This window comes from Copadichromis virginalis, linkage group LG18 (assembly GCF_057382275.1).
Source record: "Copadichromis virginalis isolate Kocher_CV1m ecotype Utaka linkage group LG18, C_Virginalis_male_GT1.1, whole genome shotgun sequence".
Taxonomy (NCBI): domain Eukaryota; kingdom Metazoa; phylum Chordata; class Actinopteri; order Cichliformes; family Cichlidae; genus Copadichromis; species Copadichromis virginalis.
In genome coordinates, this window is record NC_140635.1 from 5807453 (window position 1) to 5831281 (window position 23829).

The window sequence follows — 23829 nt, forward strand, 5'->3', positions numbered from 1 at the left end:
CAAATGACAACCATTAATGCAACATGAAAAATAACCAATTTAAAACAATTTCGCAGTGTATTTACATTGTTTTCAGGCTTAAGAATTTGTATTAACTGAGTGCCTTTTTTTTTACTGTCAACTCTTTTAGTACAAAATCAACTTATGAATAACACCTGTATGGAGTCTTTTGGTACTGCTAAGGGGCTATAAGGGTAGTTTTCTATGGCGTTATTTTTGTGCCACTATTCTGAGCGGACGTAAAAAAAAATTGAGCGCACGTAAAAAAAAATTGCAGGTGCAAGTGTTGCATTTTGAGGAGAAATTTATTTTGAGCTTACAAAAGCTGAATTTGAGTGAACAAAATTCATTGCTGCGTGCAAAAAACGTATTTCAGTGTTTGCGCTTATCCATATACACACACAATAGCACCCCCTCTCGCTCAGTTTTTTCATTTGCGCTTGCTCGCAATGTGTTGCTTGCGCTCACAACATTCTCTGCTTCGTACGCTCAACTCTCTGTACACCGTTATAAGTGTGCCACAAAACCAACCAATCACAGACTTGGTTTCAAAAATTCTGATTGGCTCTTACGGTCTCCAATCAGCTCGCTAGCTACTGCTTTCCGGAAACACTGTCCGAAATGTAGCTAAATCCAGCTAAAATCTCTTAAACCTCAATTTGCGGATAATATCTTTAATCATTTTATTTTAAAATATATTATTTTTTAAGACTATTGTTGGTGTAGTAGAATGTAGTTGCATCATACAACCATGCCAACTGACTAATTTTTCCAAATTATACTTGAGTAGCTCTCTTTTATGTCGTCGAATACTGAATAGCAGCACGAAAAGAGCATGTCCCGGCCACATGTAAGTAATATAAAATCATTTTGTTAATTATTATTCGCTTGATAACTGACGTTAGCTAATTTGCAAACTATGCAAACTTGAAAAATGATGTACCTCATGTAGTTTGTTTTATGGGTTGTTTATTTTTGTCTGAGATGCATCATTTCATTGTACTTGTCCATGTTCCTTGCTGCTTTTAACAGGACATACTGAGACAGCAAATGATGCATAGACTCCTCTCTAAACTGGAAGCTGCTTTAAACCAACAACCACTAAATCTGGATTATTTGGAGTTCTTGACTCGTCATGAGCTTGTTCTGTTTGAATCTTTCTCTCAGCAAATAGGCGGTCTGTCAGAGATTACAGAGGCTCTACAAAACGTTCATCATCTGGTTCAGTGTGAAATTAACATCAGCTCTGTGGCCATTATTGAACTGGAAACAGAAGTTGGTCTGGGACCTGGCCACCCCAAAATCGTACTAGAGAGAGAAAGACTCAAGAATTTGTTGGACATTCAGCTGCCAGTCAGCTGCATTGCTAAATGTCTTGGTGTTTCAAGAAGAACAATCTACAGGAGGATGCAAGAATTTGACTTGTCTGTGAGAGGAACATACAGCACAATGAATGACCAAGAGCTGGACAACATCATATCGGCTATCAAAAATCAGATGCCAAATGCTGGCTATCGAATGGTTCAAGGACATTTGGTTTCTATGGGTCTCCGTGTTCAGTGGTGGAGAATGATGGCCTCCATGCATCGAGTTGATGCTGTAGGGATCTTCAAACGGATCACAGAACTAGGCTGTGTTGTGCGAAGAAGCTACTCGGTGCGAGGCCCTCTCTCCCTGGTCCACATAGACACAAATCACAAGCTAATAAGGTAAAATACCCACTTATATAGCTCTAACACAAGTTGGGCAGAAAGATGCACGTTATACTTTAAATCTGCTTTAATCAACCTTATCTGATCGGTCTTTCAGTGTATTTATAATATTTTAAAAAGCACTTGATAGAGTAATATTAAGTAAAAGGAATACAGGATGTGTAACAAAACCAGCAATATTGTTAATTGTAAATTTTCTTGAGCAATTATTTACACTTTGTATATCGGTATTTTCCATGATAACAAGCCTATCAACACATAATATGTTAAGTGCTCCAGAAAACTTAAAAAAAATCATGACAAGAGAACTAAAATATTTAGTCTCATTAACTTATAAACATATAAAAATGTTGGTATTATTTTCAGCACACCTGACAAGTGTCCAGTTTAAGTCAGTGGCAAGTGTGCATACTGAAAAATTTATTTTCAATGTCTTACATGTTCTGCAAATCAAGCCTTAGTGAGATTGTTTTCCCTCTGAAACAGGTACAATGTTGTGATCTTTGGTGGAGTGGATGGCTACTCAAGGAAGGTAAAAGTGTAACTGTTATGTAGAATATTTGGTAGTTTTGAAATGAGAGCTTTATTAGGTTGTTTTTTTATGAACATCAATTATTCAGCAAGCCAACATAGTGGACGATTTGCAATTATTATTTTTTTAAATTTCTAATCAGTTCTTTACCAAAAAAGGTTAAACTAAAAGGCCATTTTCATTTTTTGATAAGTACTACCAATATTGATGTATAGACTACTCAAGCTTTGAATTATGGTTATGAACATAGAACCGTACAATATTCCTTGAACACTTATTATGAAACTGCATTATTAACTGAAAAACTATACATGATCTGAAACCTGGGCCCTGTTTCAGGAAGCCGGTTTGGAAAACTCAGAGTGAAAAACGACACTCACGGTTGAGTAACCCCGAACTGTCCAACTCGGAATATTCGGTTTCAGAAAGGCTGATAACAATTAGTTCAATCAAGGCGGAGTTGCTTTAACCCCAAGTGAAGCGCGCGGACGAGGATACATAAAGCCCTGATAAGCGGAGCACAGATTAAGCGAGTCACCATGGAGACGGAGGGAAAGAAGGCGCGGTCAATGTATTTTACAGCGCTTGAGGCCGAAATGCTGATGGCAGCATATGCCGATAACATGCAAATTCCGCGGAAAAAAGTAACACAGCGACAGCTGCAAAAGAAAGTGAGCATGCATGGCAAAACATAGCCGACAGAGTCAATGCGTGAGTGTTAATTTAAACATTGATCTAGGGATTTCCACCCATTTAACACGTTATTTTATCATATGTTATTTTATTTGTTATTTTATACATTTTATTTTGTGACGTGATGTGAGCGCAGGTGCAACCCAACAGGCCCCAAACGTGCCTGGCAGCAAGTAAAAATGAAATATAAAAATATAGTCCAAACAGGTAAGGTGTAATTGTATTATGAGCCATAGTGCTTGGTCTGTTTGTCCGATGTAAATCAATTGCAGTTAGAGGTTACATTAATTTTCTGTCTGTAAGCACTTATTGAAATTATCTGAGCACATTACAAGTACATATTTGCTTACTCTGTATGCTCAAATGTGGCCCGTTATAGCCAACAGAAAAAAAGCGGAGGCCCGAAAAACAGGTGGGGGTCCTCCTCCACCACCACTCACAGAGGCTGAGCAGTTGGCCCTCAGCCAAAACAGTGGGCGCCCTGTGGCCGAAGGCATCTCTGCGGGGACATCCTCTGAGTCAATAACCCCGCAAGACACAAGTGCCTACATAGGGGGTAAATTCAAAATAATACATGATGTGCATACATCCTTTCTTCACAGTCACCTTCGCAGTGCTACTCATTCATTTGATAAACTCTTTACCATAATGGATTATTTTGTAGTGAAGTTATTTTCCTACTGATTTTGCCTTGCCTCAGTCTTGGTTGTCTTTGAGAGCATAATGACAATGAAGTGTAAGGTGCTTGGTATGTTTGTTAATTGCCATTTGGTCCCTTGTAAGTTATAAGTGACCTGTATAAACCTCATATTCTATCAGTTGATGGTGATGGTGTACTGCATCTGGTGCAGCCTCCTGTTGAGCCAGACCAACATGCAGTTGTGAGTAATACTCCACAGATTATATGAGTTTACAGTAGAACAGCAATGTTGTTTATTTCTTTACTACAGGAAAATAATGAAGAAACATTGACAGCTGTTACAGAGGAGGAAGCAACAGAGACACTTTATGAGGTTTACATCTTTTAATACTTTGTGTACAGGAAACACAGGCGACCAATAAAGCCAGTTGAACAAAAAATCTGTTTATTCTTCTTTCAACATGTTGAGGTGATGGTTCAAAGGAAATGATTGTGACATATGGTGTCTCTGACTGCTCTTCCATCTTGTATGTCCGTGGGAGGGTCAGGATGTTCATGGTTTGGATCACTGCTGATGTTTGGTTCAGAAGGACAGTGTTCTCCTCTAATTGTGGCAATGTTGTGAAGAATCACACATGCCACAATAATGTCACATGCCCTTTCTGGGGTGACCCTGAGTCTTTGCAGGCACTGGAACCGGGCCTTAAGCATTCCGATAGTCATTTCAACTCTGGCTCTTGTCCTGCAATTAGCCAGATTATATCGCTGCTGTGGGCCCGGTTCAGGGTCAGGGTAAGGGGTAAGCAAATAGGGTAAACATGGATACCCCCTATCACCAAGCAAGTAGCCAGTGAACTCTCCTAAGACAGAAGGATACACTTCAGTTCAAATGTCCCTGAAGCAATTGGTCTTTATATATTTTAAAGTATTTTCAACTCACCATGTCCAAATTTTGTGCTCAGTGTACATTCACGGAATATTTGTGAGTCATGGACAGAGCCTGGCCACTTGGCTTCCACATTTGTGATAATGTTGGCAGCATCATATATGATCTTCACAGTGCAGAGAACACAAATTAGCATCCATTACTATGATGAAATAATTTGTTAGTTTGAAATGCTACAGGGAACTATGTACCTGTACATTAATGCTGTGGAAAGACTTCCTGTTCACATAGTCTCCTTCATTTACTGAAGGAGCAATAATTGGAATGTGAGTACCATCTATACAGCCAATCACGCCTGGGAACCCTGAGAATAAATGTAAAATTTAAGTAGTAGTTCAAGTATCACCACATCATAAATTAAGTTTTGTTCATCCTGATACCTGCAATTTTGTGGCATCCCTCTTTGATGAATCTTGTGGGTCTATGACCGGGGAACACCACAGACGAGTACAGGAGACGTTTCAGTGCAACTGTAACATTCCTGACTGCCCGACAGACGGTAGCCTTGGAAACGTGCTCAGCGTCACCAATATTATACAGAAAGCTCCCGTTTGCAAAAAACCGAAGTGCAATACAAATAATATGTACAGAACTGAGAGCATGTCCGCGATGTGTCACATGCGTAATATATGGCCTGAGGATGTTATTCAAATAAATTATAGATTGTGCTGAGAAACGGTAACGTTCGCACAGGAAATCATCAGGTAATGATAAGATGTCCAGACGCGCTCGAATCACTCTCTCCCGGCGGAGAGCTCTGCGGAGAATTTGGGCTTCGATATCTACCGGCTCTTCAAGGAAGGGACACGCCATGTCTGACACTTCCTACTGTCAGGTTTCCGACAAAGGGGCGGAGACAGTCAGGGTTAGTTGTGGTAAACCTGCTAGGGGGCAGGTTAGCTTCACGGCGTGTGTCGTCATAGTGACTCACTCAGGCTGCAGCTGAACTCGCTTTGTGAAACCGAAAACCCAGAGTTTTCGTTAACTCAGGGTATACTTACTCAGTTTTTCCACTAAACCGGCTTCCTGAAACAGGGCCCAGATCTTTAATTTTCCATTTGTTTTTACTGCAGGTCCTGTACTTGGATGCAGCAACTAACAACAGGGCAAAAACTGCATTCTCATTTTTCCTGAGATCAGCCCAGCTTCACGGCTTGCCATCAAGGTTTTATGCCCTGATTTAATTTATATGCTAGCAACAAGTATCATTAAAGAAAACTTTAAAAATTCCTTAAAAATGTATTTTTATCATAGGGTTAGGGCAGATCAAGGAGTAGAAAACCTGGACATTGCACATTTCATGTTTGCCACAAGAGGAACAGGGAGAGCGAGTTTCATATCTGGAAAGAGTGTCCACAATCAGAGGTTAGTCTTTTGATGTTTTTTATATTATTATTGACTGCATGGGTAGATTGTTGTAGCAGTTCTGATATTGATTTGAAGCATGAAATACCTGAAATCCAAATTCAAATGTATTTACAGAGTAGAACGACTTTGGCGTGATGTCTGGATTGCAGTCACTAGCAAGTACCATGATATTCTTCACTCACTCGAGGAGGATGGCCTGCTTGACATTTCAGATGTCATTCATCTTTTTGGTGTCCACTACATCTTTGTCCCTCGACTCCGAGCAGATCTTGTCACCTTTGTTGGAGGATGGAATAATCATCCCCTCAGGACAGAAGGTGGTCTCACTCCTGAACAGCTCTGGTGTATGGGACATCTACAAGAGCTGGACGAGGGCGAGAGACTTGAGGTACCAGCTCATAATCTGATTTTTTTTTTTTTTTTTTTTATTTAAATGTTGAATTTCAAAATTTTAGTTAGCAGTTAACTCTGCTCTTCTGAAATTAACAAATTAAAACACTTGCAGCACATCTGGGAGATGCTTCTGGTGATTTTATACATTCTTGCTTATCAATTACCACTAATCTAAATTACAGTAAGAAGAACATGAAAACAAAGGCATTCTTTTTAAATTGTTGTATTTTAATGGAAAAAACGCTTACACAAAATAACATTCCTCCCAAAATTACCTATTCTGGAATAATGACCATTATATATGTTTGTGGATTTGAAGGAGCTTCGGGATCCAGGCATTGACTGGGAGAGTGCTGTACTGCAAGAAGAATCTAACAGCACAGTTGTGGTTCCTGAAGTTGAATGCCCACTGGATGAGGAAACCCTGGAGGGGCTTCAGAGAACTATTAATCCCTTGGAACATTCTGAGTCACACGGTCGTGACCTGTACATACAATTCTTGCTACAGGTGTCAAACCAACAGTGACACTTAACATGGACGTGAAAGTCAACGTTCTTTTAAGTTCTCAAATACTGGATTTCTTTGCTAAAACATTCAGATTACAAGTAGACAAGCAAACAAAGCACTTGCTTATTATCCATCAACGTAGGACCCTACACAAAGTTTTGAAGTCTTGTCATTTTCATGAAACGGCTACGAACATCTTAACAGCTAATGTTTACAAACATTTTTACTCATTTAGTTTCCAAATTACAAGACAACAATGTGTTAAACTCTGTGGAATCCACCACCATATTTAACTGCTGCACTCATTATGGTTTTAAACACTGTGTAAGTGTCCAGATGCTGCACTGGAAAAGTCACAGTACAAGTGCATGCACTCACAACTGGGTAACAAATGGAGTGATCTCCCAGCCGCTCCTTACATTCATGGTCAAACTTGCATGTTATTTTGAAATGTCTCTTTTCATCAGGAAGGATGGGAACATGGGACTGGCCGGTCATCCACTGGAGCACATGGTGGACAGCAAGAGACTCTGATTTTTCACCACCTGCACCGCCTGTGTTTCCATCTGTGATGTTTGAAAATGTTTCTGAAGTCTTTTCTAAATAAAAAGCAATCTGGATTACAATGTTTTAAATGAACAACTAAGAATACTTTCTAGTGCCCTGCATGTTAAAGCAAAAATATTTAACAGATGCATACGGTATATATACAATACTATAGGTATATACAGCTAATACTATATAGTACCTGATACTTCAATCTCCTGCAAGAAATCTTGCAAAAAATTTATGATCTTCCTCTCAGTTCTCTCCCTAGATGTCCCTTTTTCACTGAAATGTGGTTGGCAGCTCATCATAATGAAATCAGCGTCTGGCTGTAAATAAGGAAATAAAGTAGATTATATTATAGATATATTGTTCATTCAAAACTAATAAATAAATACAGGATAACTACAGTACAGATAAGTGGACTGTCTTTGGATCAGACTGAAGCTGCTATGTTAATACTTACTTTGAGGATTTTCCCAGGAACAAACAAACTGTGGCAAGCTTCAGGATTTACAGCCATCAGGTTCACAAGACCATACAGTTCCATGCCCTTTCGGAGCTGCTGTAGCATTGGAATCAGTCTTGTTGTAGAGTGTAAGACAATAGCACTTAAAAATAAAAATAAAAAAACAAAAAAACAAAATGAAAAACTAGTTGGGGAGGGGGGGGGGGGTTAATGATCTCTCTGATTTTTTCTCCCTTACCGGATCATGCTTTCCTTACTATCCATCTTTATCTGGTTTGTGTATCCACAGCTGACAATTTCATCAGCCCACATCATCAGAGACTGTATGTCTGCTGCATCTTCAACCTGGAAATGTATAATGTGAAAGAGGAAATACAGAAGGTTAAAAGTGTTTAAAAACACCATACTCATAATATATCATGTGCCAGAGCTAAACCAGGTGCTCACTTTGCGGATGAGCAGGGAAGATTCCACATCTGCAACATCCTCCTTAGACAGACAGCTGAAATCAACCTCTCCTGAGCAGAGGAAATTGTAGCACCATTCTTTGAAAAAGGCAGGAGATGGGCCTCCTTGGGCGAGGCTGACTGCAATTATTTCACCAACAGTTCTGTGTAGACAAATGATTATAATTCATTTTCAGGTAACATTTACAAAAATATCGGATGCGTATTAAACGTAATACACAAAGCTCGTATGTAACCAACCTGAAGTTTTCATTATCAAGATCGGTCAGAGAATACTTGGGGTTTTTGCCCTTGTTCTCAAGTCCTTCAAAGAATCTGCTTTCAATACCTGAAATCATGTCTTTCATACAAAAAATATCCGCATTTTTAAGTTATCCATTATTTATTGACACTAGGACAAAACAGGTAATAGGCAACTCACCACTCAAAAACTCTTTCCTAAGTGCTCCTGTATCCACGCCTGCCTCTCCAATGAAAACCACCCTAAGAACACTGGTGGGAGATGCAGCTTTTTTTCTCTGCCACTGGAGAATGCCTCTGTCTGGAAGGTCTTCTCTGTCCACACACAACTTAAATTCTGTTGTGGTGTCAACTTGTTGTTCAAGGCAACGCAATACATCTTCCACGCTTAACAAAAACAGGGTAGAAAACATCCTAAGCTCTCAAAGAAAAATAATCATCTTTAGATTAAAAGAGGCTACCACATTAAACGTGATTAGAAATTATTGCAGCATGTTCTGTGCAACAACCTTTAACAATAATTTAAAGTAGTGTGATCATAAAATGTTTTATATGAAATTAAACCCCAGGTATTGTGTAAAAGATCTTACACATAATTTTAACAAATGGTTCTGCATAATAGTGTGTATATGAATTATAATAGAGCAAAAAGTACCTGTCTGTTGTGCATACTGAAGTTTGAGCTGGTGTCCCTGTAGTTTGGTCATTTTCTTCAGGCACCATGCATTGAAAGCTGATGACAAAACAAAGTTAAAAAAAATAAAAAATAAAAATACATATGTTTGCGTGGACTGTTACTGATTAACATTTTTTCATAAACGGCTGAAAAAAGATTACCTATCCCCACACAGACTCGCATGGACTGTGATCTCATCTTCAGGAAAATCCTTAGTGCATATTGGACAAATAACCTACAATTCCAAAAATGGGTACATGTTAGGCATAGTGGGAAAAAGATCATTACCGATACAAAATTCATTGTAGTTACTATGGTTTTTAGTAATGTGCTAGGTTTACCTTGCATTTGCTTTTCACAATGCATAACTCCGATTCCTGCTGAATCAAAAAACAGTAATTGTGATACTATATTATTTAATCAAAATTGCTCATTTTGATTTCATCAAAATTGTCTCACCTCATCATCAGTCTCATCAGGAGAGAATTTTCCTTTGCACGTATTGATGTGTACTGCAAGCATCTGCAGAGGCATAACTTCATTACACTGGTAACATATCTTCTTTGGCATCTTTGAAAAGTGCTGTGAGTCGGGAGGTAGAGGAGATGTGTCTAATGTTTCCTGAAGAGGTACTATGTAAAAAGTGGATTTGCCACCTCCTGACACAGCTTTCAGTGTTTTGACAGAATATCCTTCTGTTTCAGGTGGAATTACAGTGAGCTTTCGTCGACCACTGCCACCTTTATTGACAGAAAAATAGCATAAACAATCAAGCAGCAAAAGTATCAACTACATAATCATAATGCAGTATGAGCACGCAAGAATGCCAAAAAAATACATAAAAACTGAATTAACAACAAACCTGTTGCCTTATGTAAGAGCCATCCTCCACAAAGATATTCCATTTTTGGAAAGGTTTCTTCCAGAAGTCTAGAAATCTTAGTTAAAAACACAGTTAAGCAGAATGGAACACTAAATGGACTGTGGCATATGATTCAGGCTAAATGTGTCTGCCAATGACTGATTTTAATACTGACTACACAAACTTACCTCTGCATGGTCACCATCTTCTGGAAGAGACACTGTTTGTCTCCCCATGCCAGCTTGTAGGAGTTCAAGCTCCTCAGCTGGCAAAGGTGTGTAGGATGTGTTTTTTGACAGCAAATAAAAACTGAGGCCTGTGGTCTTACTGCCTGCCTTAACAAGCTGCTTAGTAGATGTTAAACATCTCTTTTTACCACGGCTCAAGTGTGATTTGAAATATCCTGGAAATGATCTGTGGGATGAAAATGCATGAGTTTAAAAAATGCAGTGTTGCATAACGTAAGGGTTATTGTTTAATAAAGTTATTAAATATGACATCAGTCCTTAATAGCACATTTTAATTTAAAAATCAATGTTGATAAATCCACAAACCAAATAACTTTAACAGAAAAGATTGCAAAAAGTTAAAATAAAAAAAACACACAAAAAAAGCAAAAACCTTGTCATCTCTTGCTGGATAGTCAGATTTCTAGGCTCCGGCTGCCCACTCTCTGTTGGCCTCCCTGAAGGATTTGTGGATATGTTGTTAAGCAGCAAAGACACCAGATTTCTTACTGCTGACTCAACTGCACCATTACCCTAAAAAACATGATTAGGATACACTGCCTCAGTAAGACAACTACGCTGGTAATTACCCATAAGGCTAGCTTAAACTCTACAGCTGCATCTGTAACTACAATTTCACAGCATATTAAACAGAAAGGACAGCAAATTACTAAATTCACACAAAAAAAATTAAACTCACCTGATACTGTGGTGTAGTATTATTGGAGCCATTGTTTGATTCTGCCATCTCTTCTTTAGCTGCAGAGTAAATCAAAAACCCCTCTATCTGCAAGAAGCGAGGCTGAGTGGACAGTGTTTCCGGTGTCCGGACAGCAGTAGCTAGCGAGCTGATTGGAGACCGTAAGAGCCAATCAGAATTTTTGAAACCAAGTCTGTGATTGGTTGGTTTTGTGGCACACTTATAACGGTGTACAGAGAGTTGAGCGTACGAAGCAGAGAATGTTGTGAGCGCAAGCAACACATTGCGAGCAAGCGCAAATGAAAAAACTGAGCGAGAGGGGGTGCTATTGTGTGTGTATATGGATAAGCGCAAACACTGAAATACGTTTTTTGCACGCAGCAATGAATTTTGTTCACTCAAATTCAGCTTTTGTAAGCTCAAAATAAATTTCTCCTCAAAATGCAACACTTGCACCTGCAATTTTTTTTTACGTGCGCTCAATTTTTTTTTACGTGCGCTCAGAATAGTGGCACAAAAATAACGCCATAGTTTTCCACCCTGTCACAGTTACAGCAGCACTTTGTATCATCCACAGTCCTGAAAATTTTGGTGCATTGTTGTATTGTTTGGTTATATTTTTAAAAAATTTGAAAACGAAAAAACTTTTTGTTATTCGTGAATGTATTTTACTGTATTTATTACCAGTGCAAATAATTCAATTATTCATAATGGGCACTCCAGTTTACAAAAAACTTGAAGGAATTTAAAATTTAACAAATTATAGATAAAAAGATCAAAACTAGCCATTTAAATCCTGCCTCAGTTTTTGTAGCAAATCTTAAAAAGAATATTCAACATAAAAATGTAAACACATCTGCAGATATTTTCCTATAGCAGAACATCTTTATCACCTCATCATAACCGGACTTGAAGGCTTTCATTTTTCTCCCAATGCAGACATCACAGGCCACATCTTCAGGTCCAGCTTGGAGTCCAGTCTTCTTCAGCTCCTCCACTAAATCTGCTTACATTGTGTTTTCCATCAGGACATGTCTCGATGTGAAAGTCTGTCTGCACTGAGGGCAGCTATAGATTTTCTTCTCTTCATCCCAGAAGGGTTTTAATACCGTTCATGCAGTAGCTGTGTCCACAGGGAATAGTCACCGGATCCTTCAGTAGATCCAAACAGATCAAAATAGAATCTTATTTCGTCCATCTGATTTCCTTGCTGCACTATTTCACTTGTTTTTAGTGACTTTTGAACAAATAGCTGAGAGTACATTTTAATGTGCAGCCTCAGAAGGCGAACTCATGTTACATATGAAACAGGACATAAATAGGCATTATATCTGAAACAAATTAAAACAATGCTTTGAACACACTTCAGATCTGAAAAGGGAAAAAAAACACATGCTGGATATCTGAGCTGATATGAACTGAGTACTATGTTAGGAACCAAAGGATTTCACATTGTATGATGGAAGTGAAAACTGAATTGAACTGAATCTCCACCCAGGTCTCAAAAACATAATGTCTGGTGAGGTTTTTCAGGGGGGGTTATGATTAAAATGCAACACCGCAACCTAGGGGAATTTCACCGCTATGAAATATAAAGATTGTAGTTTCAAACAAGCCAAACAAATGATAACGCAGGCTCGAATACACTATTGATGCAGACTGGTTTCAATATCAAAATACTTTTATTCAATATATTTGTTAAAAACAAACAAACAAATACAAATAAAACAGAAGTTAAAACAAGTGCGGCATGAATCAGTATAAAGGTTGACTGTGAAGTAAAACAACCAAATATTGAGCTGGACTTACCAGTAGCTGAGGACCATGGGGAGAAAAAAGGCACACGTACAAACCAACCACCTATATACACAAGGTGGTGTAAAACAAAAGGAATGTGGAAAACAACCCACTGGCATGAAGGCCCCACGGCTACTAGCTTATCCTACTTTTAAACCTGTAATAGGACACTTAGCACCAGGCTCATTGCTCACAGTCATACAAGAAGAACTACTAAAATCTACTCCAAGCATTTTAAAACATCACACATGCTTTTAAAACAAAGAAAATAAAAAATACACAAGTCAAATAGTAATTTACACTCCACAGGTGAATGATGGTTGTTATAACTGATCCTAGCACAAACACACTTTGTGCTAGAACACAATGCAGCATGGGGCCATCTGTGGCGACTGGAGCAAGTCAAACAGACAAATAGCAGATGTAAGCAGACACCAGCAAGACACACGTGAAGAGATCCTTCGAACCCAACGACGTAGGCAAAACAGAAATATAAGAATCAGAATCAGAATTGTGTTTATTGGCCATGTATATGTGCGGTAGATGGTGACTCACAAGCACAGCAATGTAAATCACACACACACACACACACACACACACACACACACACACACACACACACACACACACACACACACACACACCAAATTAAGGATTGTACATTAACATATGTTATTGTGGAAACTGCTATCGGGACCATACTGAATTTAACCAGATAAATATTTGATATAGTGAGAGAAAGAGAGTAAATGACAAACAGACATTATAATTCATCATACACTGAGAGTAGCAGACTAATCAATAAAACACCTCTTCCAATTAATCTAATAATTCATTCAGCGTCCATCTGTTTGTTTTTTATGAGCTTTGTTTGATTTGATAAGTATCTGAGGCTGAGACCAGGACTGTGAAATCGAATAAATATTATGCTGAACAGTCCAAAAGATTCAATAATCTTTTAATCTTTTGGAAATTTTCCCAATTTCTACTAATGAATGTTACCTTGTTTCAGGATACATAATACCTGCCGTTATCTAAAGACACATCTGCTTACCTGTATCATTTGCTTGTTTCTCCTTTTCTGTTTTTTTCTAAACCGAGGACCTGATGGCTTTGATCTTTTCTTGTCCATTTTTGTCCATCAGGAATTTTTCACTCCAGCATCAACACCTAATAGACCTACACCTTGTGGCCCCTAGAGACAAAGCAGCACGTACAAACTCCAAAACACGTACAAAACACAACGGAAGTGCTCCAGGATGCTAGGGGCAATGTTGAGCTTTGTACGTGATTTGTCTCTAGGGGCCACCGTATATATTTATATGTAAACATATATAAATAAAACCACAATCTTTTTTACATTAGTAATTCCTTTTGTGCATAATTTCATATTTTTGTTGATAAGAAATTAATTAAAGCAACAAAACAACCTGAAGAGCCGGTTAGGAGCCAAAAGAGCCGGTTCTCTAAAAACAGCTGGAATTTCCATCACTAGCCCTGTGGTGTTCAGGTGTATAACGTGGTGTGGAGGTGTGTATGCAGCAGCACCGAGGTCCTCAGCTAATTTTAATTTCAAATATGTGTCTTGGGCGTAACTTTGTTTATGGCAGCCTGTGTGATTCATGCTGTATTCACCTTGCACGCTAAGGTGCTGGCCAATTAAATCATCAGGAAGGCCGATGAACACCCGCCAGGTAGCATAAAGTTTGATTAAAATCTGCTGCAGAACATAACTGTGAATTCTGACAGCCAATTTCACATGTTAGTGTTTCAGTCACTAAAGACTGGCAGTAAATGGAAATGTCAAATGATTCATTACAAGGAGCTGCCAACTTTAGAGGTTAATCGTGACAAATCTTTTCCTTCACTCAGGTTAGCTAGTAGATTGCGGCTCAAGCAGTGAACACATGTCATCTCTATTCAGACTTTCCCAAGTGTTCTTTATTTTTTGCTCTTGCTGTTTTCTTTTATTAAGCAGCTTTAATCTTGTCCCAGCTGTGGTTCAGGTGGTACAATTGGTACCAGTCACAGGGTCAGTGGATTGGTCCACAGTTTCCTCCAGTCCACATGCCAAAGTATCCTTGGACAAGACACTGAACCCCAAGTCCATCAGCGTGTGTGAATGTTGGCTAAAGCCCTCAGGCACAGATAGAAGTGCTGCATGAATGTGTGTGACTGGGTACATGAGACATGTAGCAGAAAGTGCTGTGAGTAGACAGGACCTATGCAAGTACGACATCATTTACAAACAACCAACACTTTTCATTTTCACTTTTTTCACTTTCATTGTGTTTTTATTTTGCCAGGGTGCATGCCTTAATTTCTCTCATCCAGTGTTATGTTGAATTATTCATCATTCAGTCTTACGTGGAGTTCAGGTCCAGAGATCATAATTGAGGCCAAACGCCACTTTTAAGATATAGGGTATAAAACTTTATTTTTAAATAAAAAGGGCAGTGATGCTAAACCAGCCTTTAGTTATGCTGCTATCTCCTTAAATCTAGTGTTGCTAGCTATTTCCCAGGCTAACTGCTGCTCAGTTCCCCAAAACAAACAACCACTGAAAAGTTAAAAATGTGCTCTGATGAAATGATCAGTTTGGCTGGACTCTCTGCTGTTGCAATAAAGTAATAATGTCTTAACATCCATCCATCCAGGGTTTCTGGAGATGAGAGGATTTAGAGGTTAGCAGTGAAATAGCTCGATAAAGGAGAATCCATGTTCTAGTATTTCTGTAACAAACAAACAAAAACATGGAAAACCATCTAAACTTTGTATGAAATGTAAGGAAAGTTGTGTCTGGTCATTTATTTGTTTGTTGTAAAAATGCTTCTTGACAACAAATCTTATGTCAGTTTAGCTAATATGACATATGTAGTAGCAAATAATAAATAAATAATAACCTGTGGTATGCTTACACTTGATCTACATGCAACTATACAAACATGTCAGGATTATTATATTGACTGCTTGATCTACTGCAGTGACAACACTGAGGCCTCAAACCTGTCACGATCCTGGATCATTGACGCAGCGTTTTCAGTTTTCTTGTGTTTTGATGTCATTTTGTATTATGTTTCATGTTTAAGTCGTCTTTGGTTAAGTTGATTCTCTAGTGCCGAGGTTGTCCCTGTTTAGATGTGTATTAGTTAGTATTTCCCCCCTTGTGTCTTTGCCCTCTGTGTCTCCCTCTGTGTGGCTGTGATTGTCTTTGTTGTGAGTTCTTGCTTCCCTCATGTTTCCTTCTGTTGCTCTTCCTGTCATGTGATCCATGTTTCCCCAGTCATGTTCTCTGGGGCTGTGTCCAAATTCAAGGGTATCATGCTTCGAAGGACCTGACCTACCCGGTCCACATAAGGCGGGTCCTTCGAAGGCCGGGTAGGCCGGAAGTGAGCTGCTGTGAAATTGGACAGTCTTCTAGCCTTCAGTAAAGTCTGCACTCACTTCTGTGTTTTTCCGGTCGCTAGCGCCAAAGCGTGACAACTTTAAAATGGACCCAGAAATGTCGCAATGACTGAATGATTGCTGGTCATTTGTGCACATTTACTATATTATATAAAATATGTAAACCAAATCTCTGTGAAACTTATAGAAGAACATTTTCTATTTCTGTTTATTTTCTATTATTCATTTGATCCTGTAACTTATTTGTGTGCATAGATGGCCCTGGAGTGTCCTCAGGGAGAGAGGGAATTAGGACAGGAAGCAAATCAATACAACACAACAACTCTTAGTAATTGCATTTATTAACTTGTGTTCTTAAGGATTATCTTCTTGATATCACACATACATACTTTGTATTTTTAAGATATCCCATTTCCTTCTGGCCTGCAGGGGGTGACTTTCCCCTGCAGGCTCATCTTCTCCAGAATTGTCCTGATCACACACAACAAATAAGAGACGAGAGAAAATTGTACAACCACCAGATGGTGAAAGAGTCCCACTGCACCTTTAAGCCATGAAGGATGTGTCTTGATGTTTGCTTGTGATAAATCTGCTTTATGTGAGTCTTTTTCAGAGAGTAACAGTAATATGTCTGATTATATGTCTTTAATCAGTAAAGTCTCGCTTTGCTAGAAATAAATAAATCAATAATAAAATTGTAAACATGCAGCTGTATGTTAGAAGTCAAAGGGTCCTTAAGTCTTCTGTAAATTGACGGGGATCAAATGAAGGACACAAGTATCTGTTCTTACTCTAATAAATGCTGCTTTAATATCCAACAGACTATTTTCCTTCCTCATCAGCAGTAAACAGCTCGACTGCGTCTGTGCATTTGTGTCCTCCATACTTGTTTCCACAGACATCTCAGGCTTGATGCCACGATGCAGTGTAGAAACCTGACAACCCTCTGACTCATGTTCAAATGTTCAAGGACATTTCTCAGGATCATGTATGACCCCTTTTTGACATTTGGACTTTCATTAATAATATTTGTGTTTCTGAGTCATTTTTGTGGAGACTTCTGTCCAACGTAGTGTCCAAATGAAGCCTGAAGCTTTTCTTCACCCTCTTGTCAGATGGTCAGCAACAAAACTCTGTTCCAACCAATGTCTGATAAGAGATGAGACACAGCAGCTGAGCAAATGATCATTTCATGCTGAAGACATCCTCAGACAGAATTAAACACATACATAAACACAGCCTGGTGCCAATAACACAGCTAATGACACTGCTGTATCACTGGCTTTACTGATTAAAGACCATATCTGAAGGAAATCTTTGAACACAACAGAAAGTGACCTTTTAAACCTGAGACACTGATGCTGCATTCAAGGACCATTAAAAACATTTGAAAGGACTTAAGAACATGAAGAAAATGTGACTTGTTTCTCTGTAATGAAGCTGTTTTAGTGAAGAAAGTTGAAAGGTCACAGAGCGACTGCTGAATCTTCTGCTCTAAACATGAACTCTGAACTTTGTGATGCTTCAGGAGGAAAACTGCTTCAGTTATTCTCTCAGATTAGTTTCATATTTTCTGCATCAGATTTGAGTGAGATCCTGGAATGAAGACAGAAGAAAAGACTTTGTTCAAAGTTTGATTTATAGTCAAACCTTCCAGTTTATTCACACAATAAAACATCAACACAATATATGAATTCATTCATTAAAATCACAGTTTTTCCTCATTTGTTTGATGATTTTGACAAAAACAAACACAAACACACACACATGGTCGGCCATACTCATAAAGAGAAATGTCGACATTTTTCAAGACAAATATTCCAGAAACATTTAGAGGATAGAGAAGTTTACATTTTCATGTGGAGAAATATTTTAGTAAATCAAAATGATGATGAGCAGTGATAGCCTCCATAAACAGTCACAGGAAAGATCTCCTTTAAAAACTCAGAAACATCAAGAGAACAACTAGAAGATGTGGAGGTACCACCCATAATGTTTGACTGACAGCTGATCTCTGTGCAGAAATGAGAGAAAATAAAATGAAACTAAAATACAGATTTAAACCCACAATATGAAAGACTTCAGTCTATTTGAGCTTAATCAACTCAGCGGTGGCTCCATAAACATAAATCCTCAGACCAGCATAGAGCGGCTGAGTGAATGTGGTCTGGACTCTGTGGAGGAGAGTCATGGTTTCAGAGACGCTGTAGAAGGACAAAATACCTGCTCTGTGATCCAGGTACACTCCTACTCTGGAGGAACGAGGACCTGAGACAGGAGTTTGGATGTTGTTGTACCAAAATGTAAAACTGTTGTTGTTACAATCTAATGACCAAGATTTGTCATTATGTCCAAACAAACATTCATTACCATATCCTTTTCTGCTGATATTCTTGTATGCGACTGCTACATAAACTCTTCCCCCTCTCCACTCCACCTCCCAGTAACAACGTCCAGTCAGACTCTCTCTACTCAGGACCTGAAACCAATAAGTGAATCTGTCTGGATGATCAGAATAAGACTGTTGTTGTTTCACTGCTGTTGCTTTTCTGTTCCCCTCTGATAATAATAGCTGTTTGTGTGCTGTGTTTGGATCCAGTGTGATTTCACATGAATATTTTAAGAATCCAGCTCTGGTCTTTGGCTCTGCTGGTGGATCTGACAGTAAAACATCCACTTCAGTGACTGTCAGTGAGATGTTTGTCCATTGCTCTCTCAGAATGTCCTGTAGTTTATCTCTGACCTCTGACACAGCTGCTGTCACATCCTCAAAGTAGCTCAGAGGACGGATATTGATGCTGGATGAGTCTGTAGACTCACTGAGTGCTGACAGTGAGGGGTAGTTGTGTAGAAACTGGATGTGATCCTCTGTGTGTGAGAGCTGCTTCAGCTCAGCATCTTTCCTCTTCAGCTCAGTGATCTCCTGCTCCAGCTTCTCCTGAAGCTCTTTGACTCGACTCACTTCAGTTTCCTGCTGGGATCTGATCTGCTGCTTCACATCAGAGCTTCTTTTCTGGATGAGATGGATCAGCTCAGTGAAGATCTTCTCACTGTGCTCCACTGTTTGATCAGCAGACTGATTGATGGCCTCCACCTCCTGTTGAAGCAGCTTCACATCTTTCTCTCTGTCCTGGATTCTCTGCTGGATGTTTTGTCGACTCACCTCCAGCTCTCTCTGCCTCTCAGTCCTTTCTGCTGCAGCTGAGACTGTGTCGTGGCCTTTATGTTCATCCACAGGGCAGAGATAACAGATACTCTGCTGATCAGTACGGCAGAACATCTTCATCACCTCATCATGACGAGAGCAGATGTTCTCCTGGAGCTTCTTGGAGGGCTCCACCAGCTTGTGTTTCTTTAATGGAGCCACATCATAATGAGGCTGAAGGTGTTTCTCACAGTAAGATGCCAGACAGAATAAACAGGACTTGAATGCTTTCATTTTTCTTCCAGTGCAGAAATCACAGGCCACATCTTCAGGTCCAGCATAGCAGTGATCAGCAGGAGCAGCTTGGAGTCCAGTCTTCTTCAGCTCCTCCACTAAATCTGCTAACATGGTGTTTTTCTCCAGGACAGGCCTCGCTGTGAAAGTCCTCCGGCACTGAGGGCAGCTGTAGATTTTCTTCTTTTCCTCTTCATCCCAGAAGCTTTTAATACAGTTCATGCAGTAGCTGTGTCCACAGGGAATAGCCACCGGATCCTTCAGTAGATCCAAACAGACTGAACAGCAGAATTTTGTTTGATCCATTTGATTCATGTGCTGTGCCGTTTCACCGTCTCTCAGTGACTGTCAGACAGTTTCACTTCCTCTGAACAGAAACAACCTCTGTGCTCTGAAGGGAAACAGATCTCTGCTCTTGTTCACCTCCTACAGGAAATGAGGCTCACCAGCAACTGCATTTACACCATGTTGTTTAGACCCATCCTGATACAGACACATCTGTGAAGGGAGGCACTAAAGAAATATTCTTACAGAGCGACCAAGAGCCAATCACATGATGCTGGGTGTGGTATGTGTGGTTACAACATGCAGTAACAAGTCTGACCCAGTTAAAGTTTAATAGTTTAACTTTACGTGGATGTTTGAAATTGAAGTTTTATAGGACTCTCTGTTTAATTGTTGTTTTGTTTGGAGCGATGGTTCTTTTTATTTAAATAATTGATGATAATTTGATATATTTGATTATTTATTACTGGTGCAAAGAATTCATTTCTTCATGGTGCAAATATATAGTAGACTCAGGAGTTTAACTCAGTTTTCTTGGCCTTTGTTTATCGTTTCATTTAAAATCTTAATGGGTAAAGATCATCATAATTACATATGAAATTATATGTGCAAATTATATGTTCCATTACACTATTAACAGCACAGATTATACAGCAAACATCAGATTCATGGATGGAGCCAGAGGCTAAATGACTGTTCAGTCCTCTTTAGGAAACGATCTTCATATGACGACAAACACGACAACAATCAGCTGTCAAACTGTACAAGAAGTTCACAGTAATGTAAAAGAAGTTATATCACTTTATTTTTAAACGTACGCACTCAGGGTCAGGACTGAAGACACTGATCGAGAAAATACTCTAAATATAAATATTCACCTAAACATTCAAAATGATTCAATTGCATGAAAAGAAATATGAACTCTCTACAATACTGGCTTCTGATTGGTTGAAAAAGCAGGTGCTGAACTTCAGAAGAGCTAAAGCTGCAAAACTGTGTAAACCCAGAGTGGATGCTGCCCTCTGACCTTTCAGAAGTACGATCTTTTTATGAAGACACAGAGGCAGAGTTATTATTCATCACTTTAAAGATGATATTCGTTACATGTTCTTCACTCGTTGTCTAGTAAAGTCCAGAGAATGAGACACATGATTTCAAAACATACAGCTGCATGTTAGAGATCACAGAGTTCTTCAGTCTTATGAGAACTCATGGAGACTAAATGTCAGACACATCAACAGTAAATGTCGTTCCTCCCCCCGTGAGTTTGTGTCCTCCACACTTGTTTACACAAACATCTGAGGTTTGAACAGTGTGCAAAACCACATGTTGCAAAGCTGCTGAGCTACTGAATACTGGAATATTTCATTCAATATCACCATCTGACCAAAGGACAAACACAGAGAGGATTAGAGCGCCAAACTTTGTTTCAAACTGTTTCCGATTTTAGAGGCAAAAAGCAGAATTTCTACCTGGACAAAGAAATCAAAGCAGGAGAAAAACAAGCTTTTTACATTTATTCAAAGGCATTATGTGAATGTACTCTGAGCCACAGCCTCCTAAAGTAAAGACATTTGATCATCTAAACCAGACAGAGTCATGTTTTCAGCAGTGTCTGTGTCCTCCATATAGACCATGCCATGGTCCACCTAGGGTGAGCAGGTGTCTGACTTTATGTGGGACTACACAGCGCTCAGTCCTTGTTTGCCTGTGCCACACACACATTGAGCCAATGTCCAGTTTTTTTATTGACTCTAGTTTCTGTCGATCGCTAGGCCCACAAAAAAAACCTGTACAGGAAGTAGATTTCATCTCTCTGATAAAAGGAGTTCTAATCCCTGATCCTATGAGTCTGACCCAGTAGATAATATTGATATGATCATATTTATGCCTTTGTTGTTTCACAAAGGGTTAAAAACATTCACAGGTTGGACTGTGGTTCTCCTTTTAGCGTCTCTGCTGGAATTTTAACTGTGAACCTCTTAGATCCAAACTTCTGAACTGCTCATCTCACAGAGGACAAAAGGGAAGAACCCCGAATCTCTTCTTCACCTCACTTTTATACCTGCTCACCCTTTCTCCCCCCTTCCCTCACTGGACGTCACATCTTCACACTTGGGCCAATCAGGTTGTTGACATTTGATCATCTGATGTCCACCCACACCTCATCTCTCTCTCTCTCTCTGACTCACAAGATTTAACACAAAGTTTAAACTTTAAAATCACTTCATTACATTTTCTTTGTTATTCTTAACACAGAAAATTCACATTCAAAAACTTAACACAGAATAAAACAGAGTAGCCAGTAGTGGGACATGGTTCCAGCAACTCTGATGGTGACGGCCCGTTTGAAGCTGAAGCTCCGGCACATGTGTCAAAAAATCAACACACTGCTTCAGAAACGCTGTGCTGAGGCTTGGTTTGACTGAACAGAGTCACGTGATCAATGACGACTGAAGCTTCATTCAGCACGTCACTGCTTCAGTACCTGATTCAAAGATTTATTGAAATCATTGGTGGGATTTTTGCCGTGTTTTGGTGATTTTGTGTGAGCGAATCAGTGTGTGACATAATTATAGACATGGAGCCAGGAAGAGAGGACGCTCTGCCTGTTCCTCAATAAAAACCAGTTCATCAGCATTTCTGCTCCCAGGTCTAAAATGTACATAAGAAATATGATGTACACATAATTATAATGATATAACTTATAGTATATTATATATAAATGTACCAGTCTGCTGGTTAATTACATAATCAGGTGGAGGCAGTGACCTCACAACCTCCTATAAGCTTTAAGTTAAGGTTACTTTATTTATACCCACAGGTAAATTTGCTTTACAGAACAATGATAGCATTTGGCCTCCCTTCACAAACACACACACCTAATGAAACCTGACAAAACACATATTTAGTAATTAAACAAAGTGAATCAAATCAAAAACAATTCTTCTTGAGTTCAGTGACAGCAGCAGGGACAAAGCTGTTTTTATAATGCTTTGTCCTGCATCTTGGAACTAGAAACCTCCGTCCTGAAGAAAGAAGCTAAATCCACCCCGTAGAGGATGGGAACCATTTTTAAGGATTGATTAAGCCATCTGTGGTACCTGTTTAGAGTACAGGGAGTCTAAACAGGCCTGTGACTCATCTATCAGACGACTGGACCATCTCACTAACTAATTCAGTCAATTTTTCTCTGTGACAGAGGTCTGACTGAACCATGGCACCAAACAAAAAGATAAAACAGACTCAATAAAAGAACAAGAAAACAAAGTTAAAATCTTTCGCTCAATGTGGAAATGAGCAAGTTTCCTGAGGCAGTAAAGGCACTGGTGACCCTTTTTACAGACCGATTTGCAATAAAAGTTCCGTTTTTCATTGATTATGGTCCCAAGATATTTATATGATTGCACTTGCTCTATTTTCTGACCTTTAATTAAAGTGACTCTGTGCCCATTTAGTTGTTTCCTAAAACCAATAACCATATCTTTTGTTTTAGATATGTTCAATTGGAGATAAGACTCCTCCCACCACTGAACAAACTAATCAATGATTGGACTATGGTGAGTTTCACCCTCTTTCAGTAAGCTGACAATAACAAAGTCATCTGTAAATTTAATGATGGCCCTGTTTTCATATCTGCTCTGACACGTGTTTGTAAAGAGAATGAATAATAAGGGCGATAAGAGACCCTGGAGGAGAAGCTGTGGAGGAGAACACTGGGTCAGACAGAACCCCATTTATTCTCACTCTTTGTGACCTGTCAGTTAAAAGATCTAAAATCCAGCAAACCAGGTTTTTCCTGATTTCAAACTCTTCTAAAAGTCTTTTCATTAAAATATGGGGCTGTATTGTATTAAAAGCAGAAGAAAAATCAATGAAAAGAAGTCTTGCAAAAGTCCCTTTACTCTCTACATGTTTAAGAAT

At 39.1% G+C, this 23829-nt stretch overlaps 3 protein-coding genes and 1 long non-coding RNA gene across 9 annotated transcripts; 1 reads left to right on the forward strand and 3 right to left on the reverse strand.

Annotated features, from left to right (window-relative positions):
• The first annotated feature begins 667 nt into the window (after positions 1-667).
• Positions 668-6810, forward strand: LOC146687085 (uncharacterized). The gene is made up of 7 exons (XM_085438167.1): positions 668-850; positions 1033-1709; positions 2199-2244; positions 5597-5688; positions 5778-5888; positions 6006-6279; positions 6604-6810. The coding sequence occupies exons 1-7, from the start codon at positions 836-838 to the stop codon at positions 6808-6810; spliced, it is 1422 nt and encodes a 473-aa protein (XP_085294293.1). The 5' UTR covers positions 668-835.
• LOC146687086 (uncharacterized) lies at positions 3983-5559 on the reverse strand. The gene is made up of 3 exons (XR_014916295.1): positions 4715-5559; positions 4518-4629; positions 3983-4437 (listed from the first exon to the last, which is right to left on the reverse strand). It is a non-coding gene; the product is annotated as an uncharacterized LOC146687086 (long non-coding RNA).
• Positions 6811-7047: 237 nt separating the features above from the next.
• LOC146687087 (uncharacterized) lies at positions 7048-11048 on the reverse strand. Of its 5 annotated transcripts, none has more exons than XM_085438112.1 (15): positions 10980-11048; positions 10674-10813; positions 10241-10466; positions 10053-10128; positions 9650-9930; positions 9532-9567; positions 9352-9425; positions 9170-9247; positions 8696-8901; positions 8515-8614; positions 8255-8417; positions 8046-8152; positions 7805-7949; positions 7541-7667; positions 7048-7391 (listed from the first exon to the last, which is right to left on the reverse strand). In XM_085438112.1, exons 1-15 carry the CDS (start codon positions 11025-11027, stop codon positions 7054-7056), a joined length of 2145 nt encoding a protein of 714 aa, XP_085294238.1. In that variant the 5' UTR covers positions 11028-11048; the 3' UTR covers positions 7048-7053. The 5 variants fall into 5 exon arrangements, with proteins under 5 accessions (XP_085294238.1, XP_085294239.1, XP_085294240.1 ...); XM_085438113.1 differs by having other exon boundaries at positions 7805-7922; positions 9532-9570; XM_085438114.1 differs by having other exon boundaries at positions 7048-7358; positions 9532-9570.
• Positions 11049-18195: 7147 nt separating this feature from the next.
• Positions 18196-19978, reverse strand: LOC146687088 (tripartite motif-containing protein 16-like). 2 transcript variants are annotated; one of them, XM_085438122.1, is made up of 2 exons: positions 19144-19976; positions 18317-18433 (listed from the first exon to the last, which is right to left on the reverse strand). In XM_085438122.1, the coding sequence occupies exons 1-2, from the start codon at positions 19933-19935 to the stop codon at positions 18377-18379; spliced, it is 849 nt and encodes a 282-aa protein (XP_085294248.1). In that variant the 5' UTR covers positions 19936-19976; the 3' UTR covers positions 18317-18376. The 2 variants fall into 2 exon arrangements, with proteins under 2 accessions (XP_085294247.1, XP_085294248.1); XM_085438121.1 differs by having other exon boundaries at positions 18196-19978.
• Positions 19979-23829: the final 3851 nt, after the last annotated feature.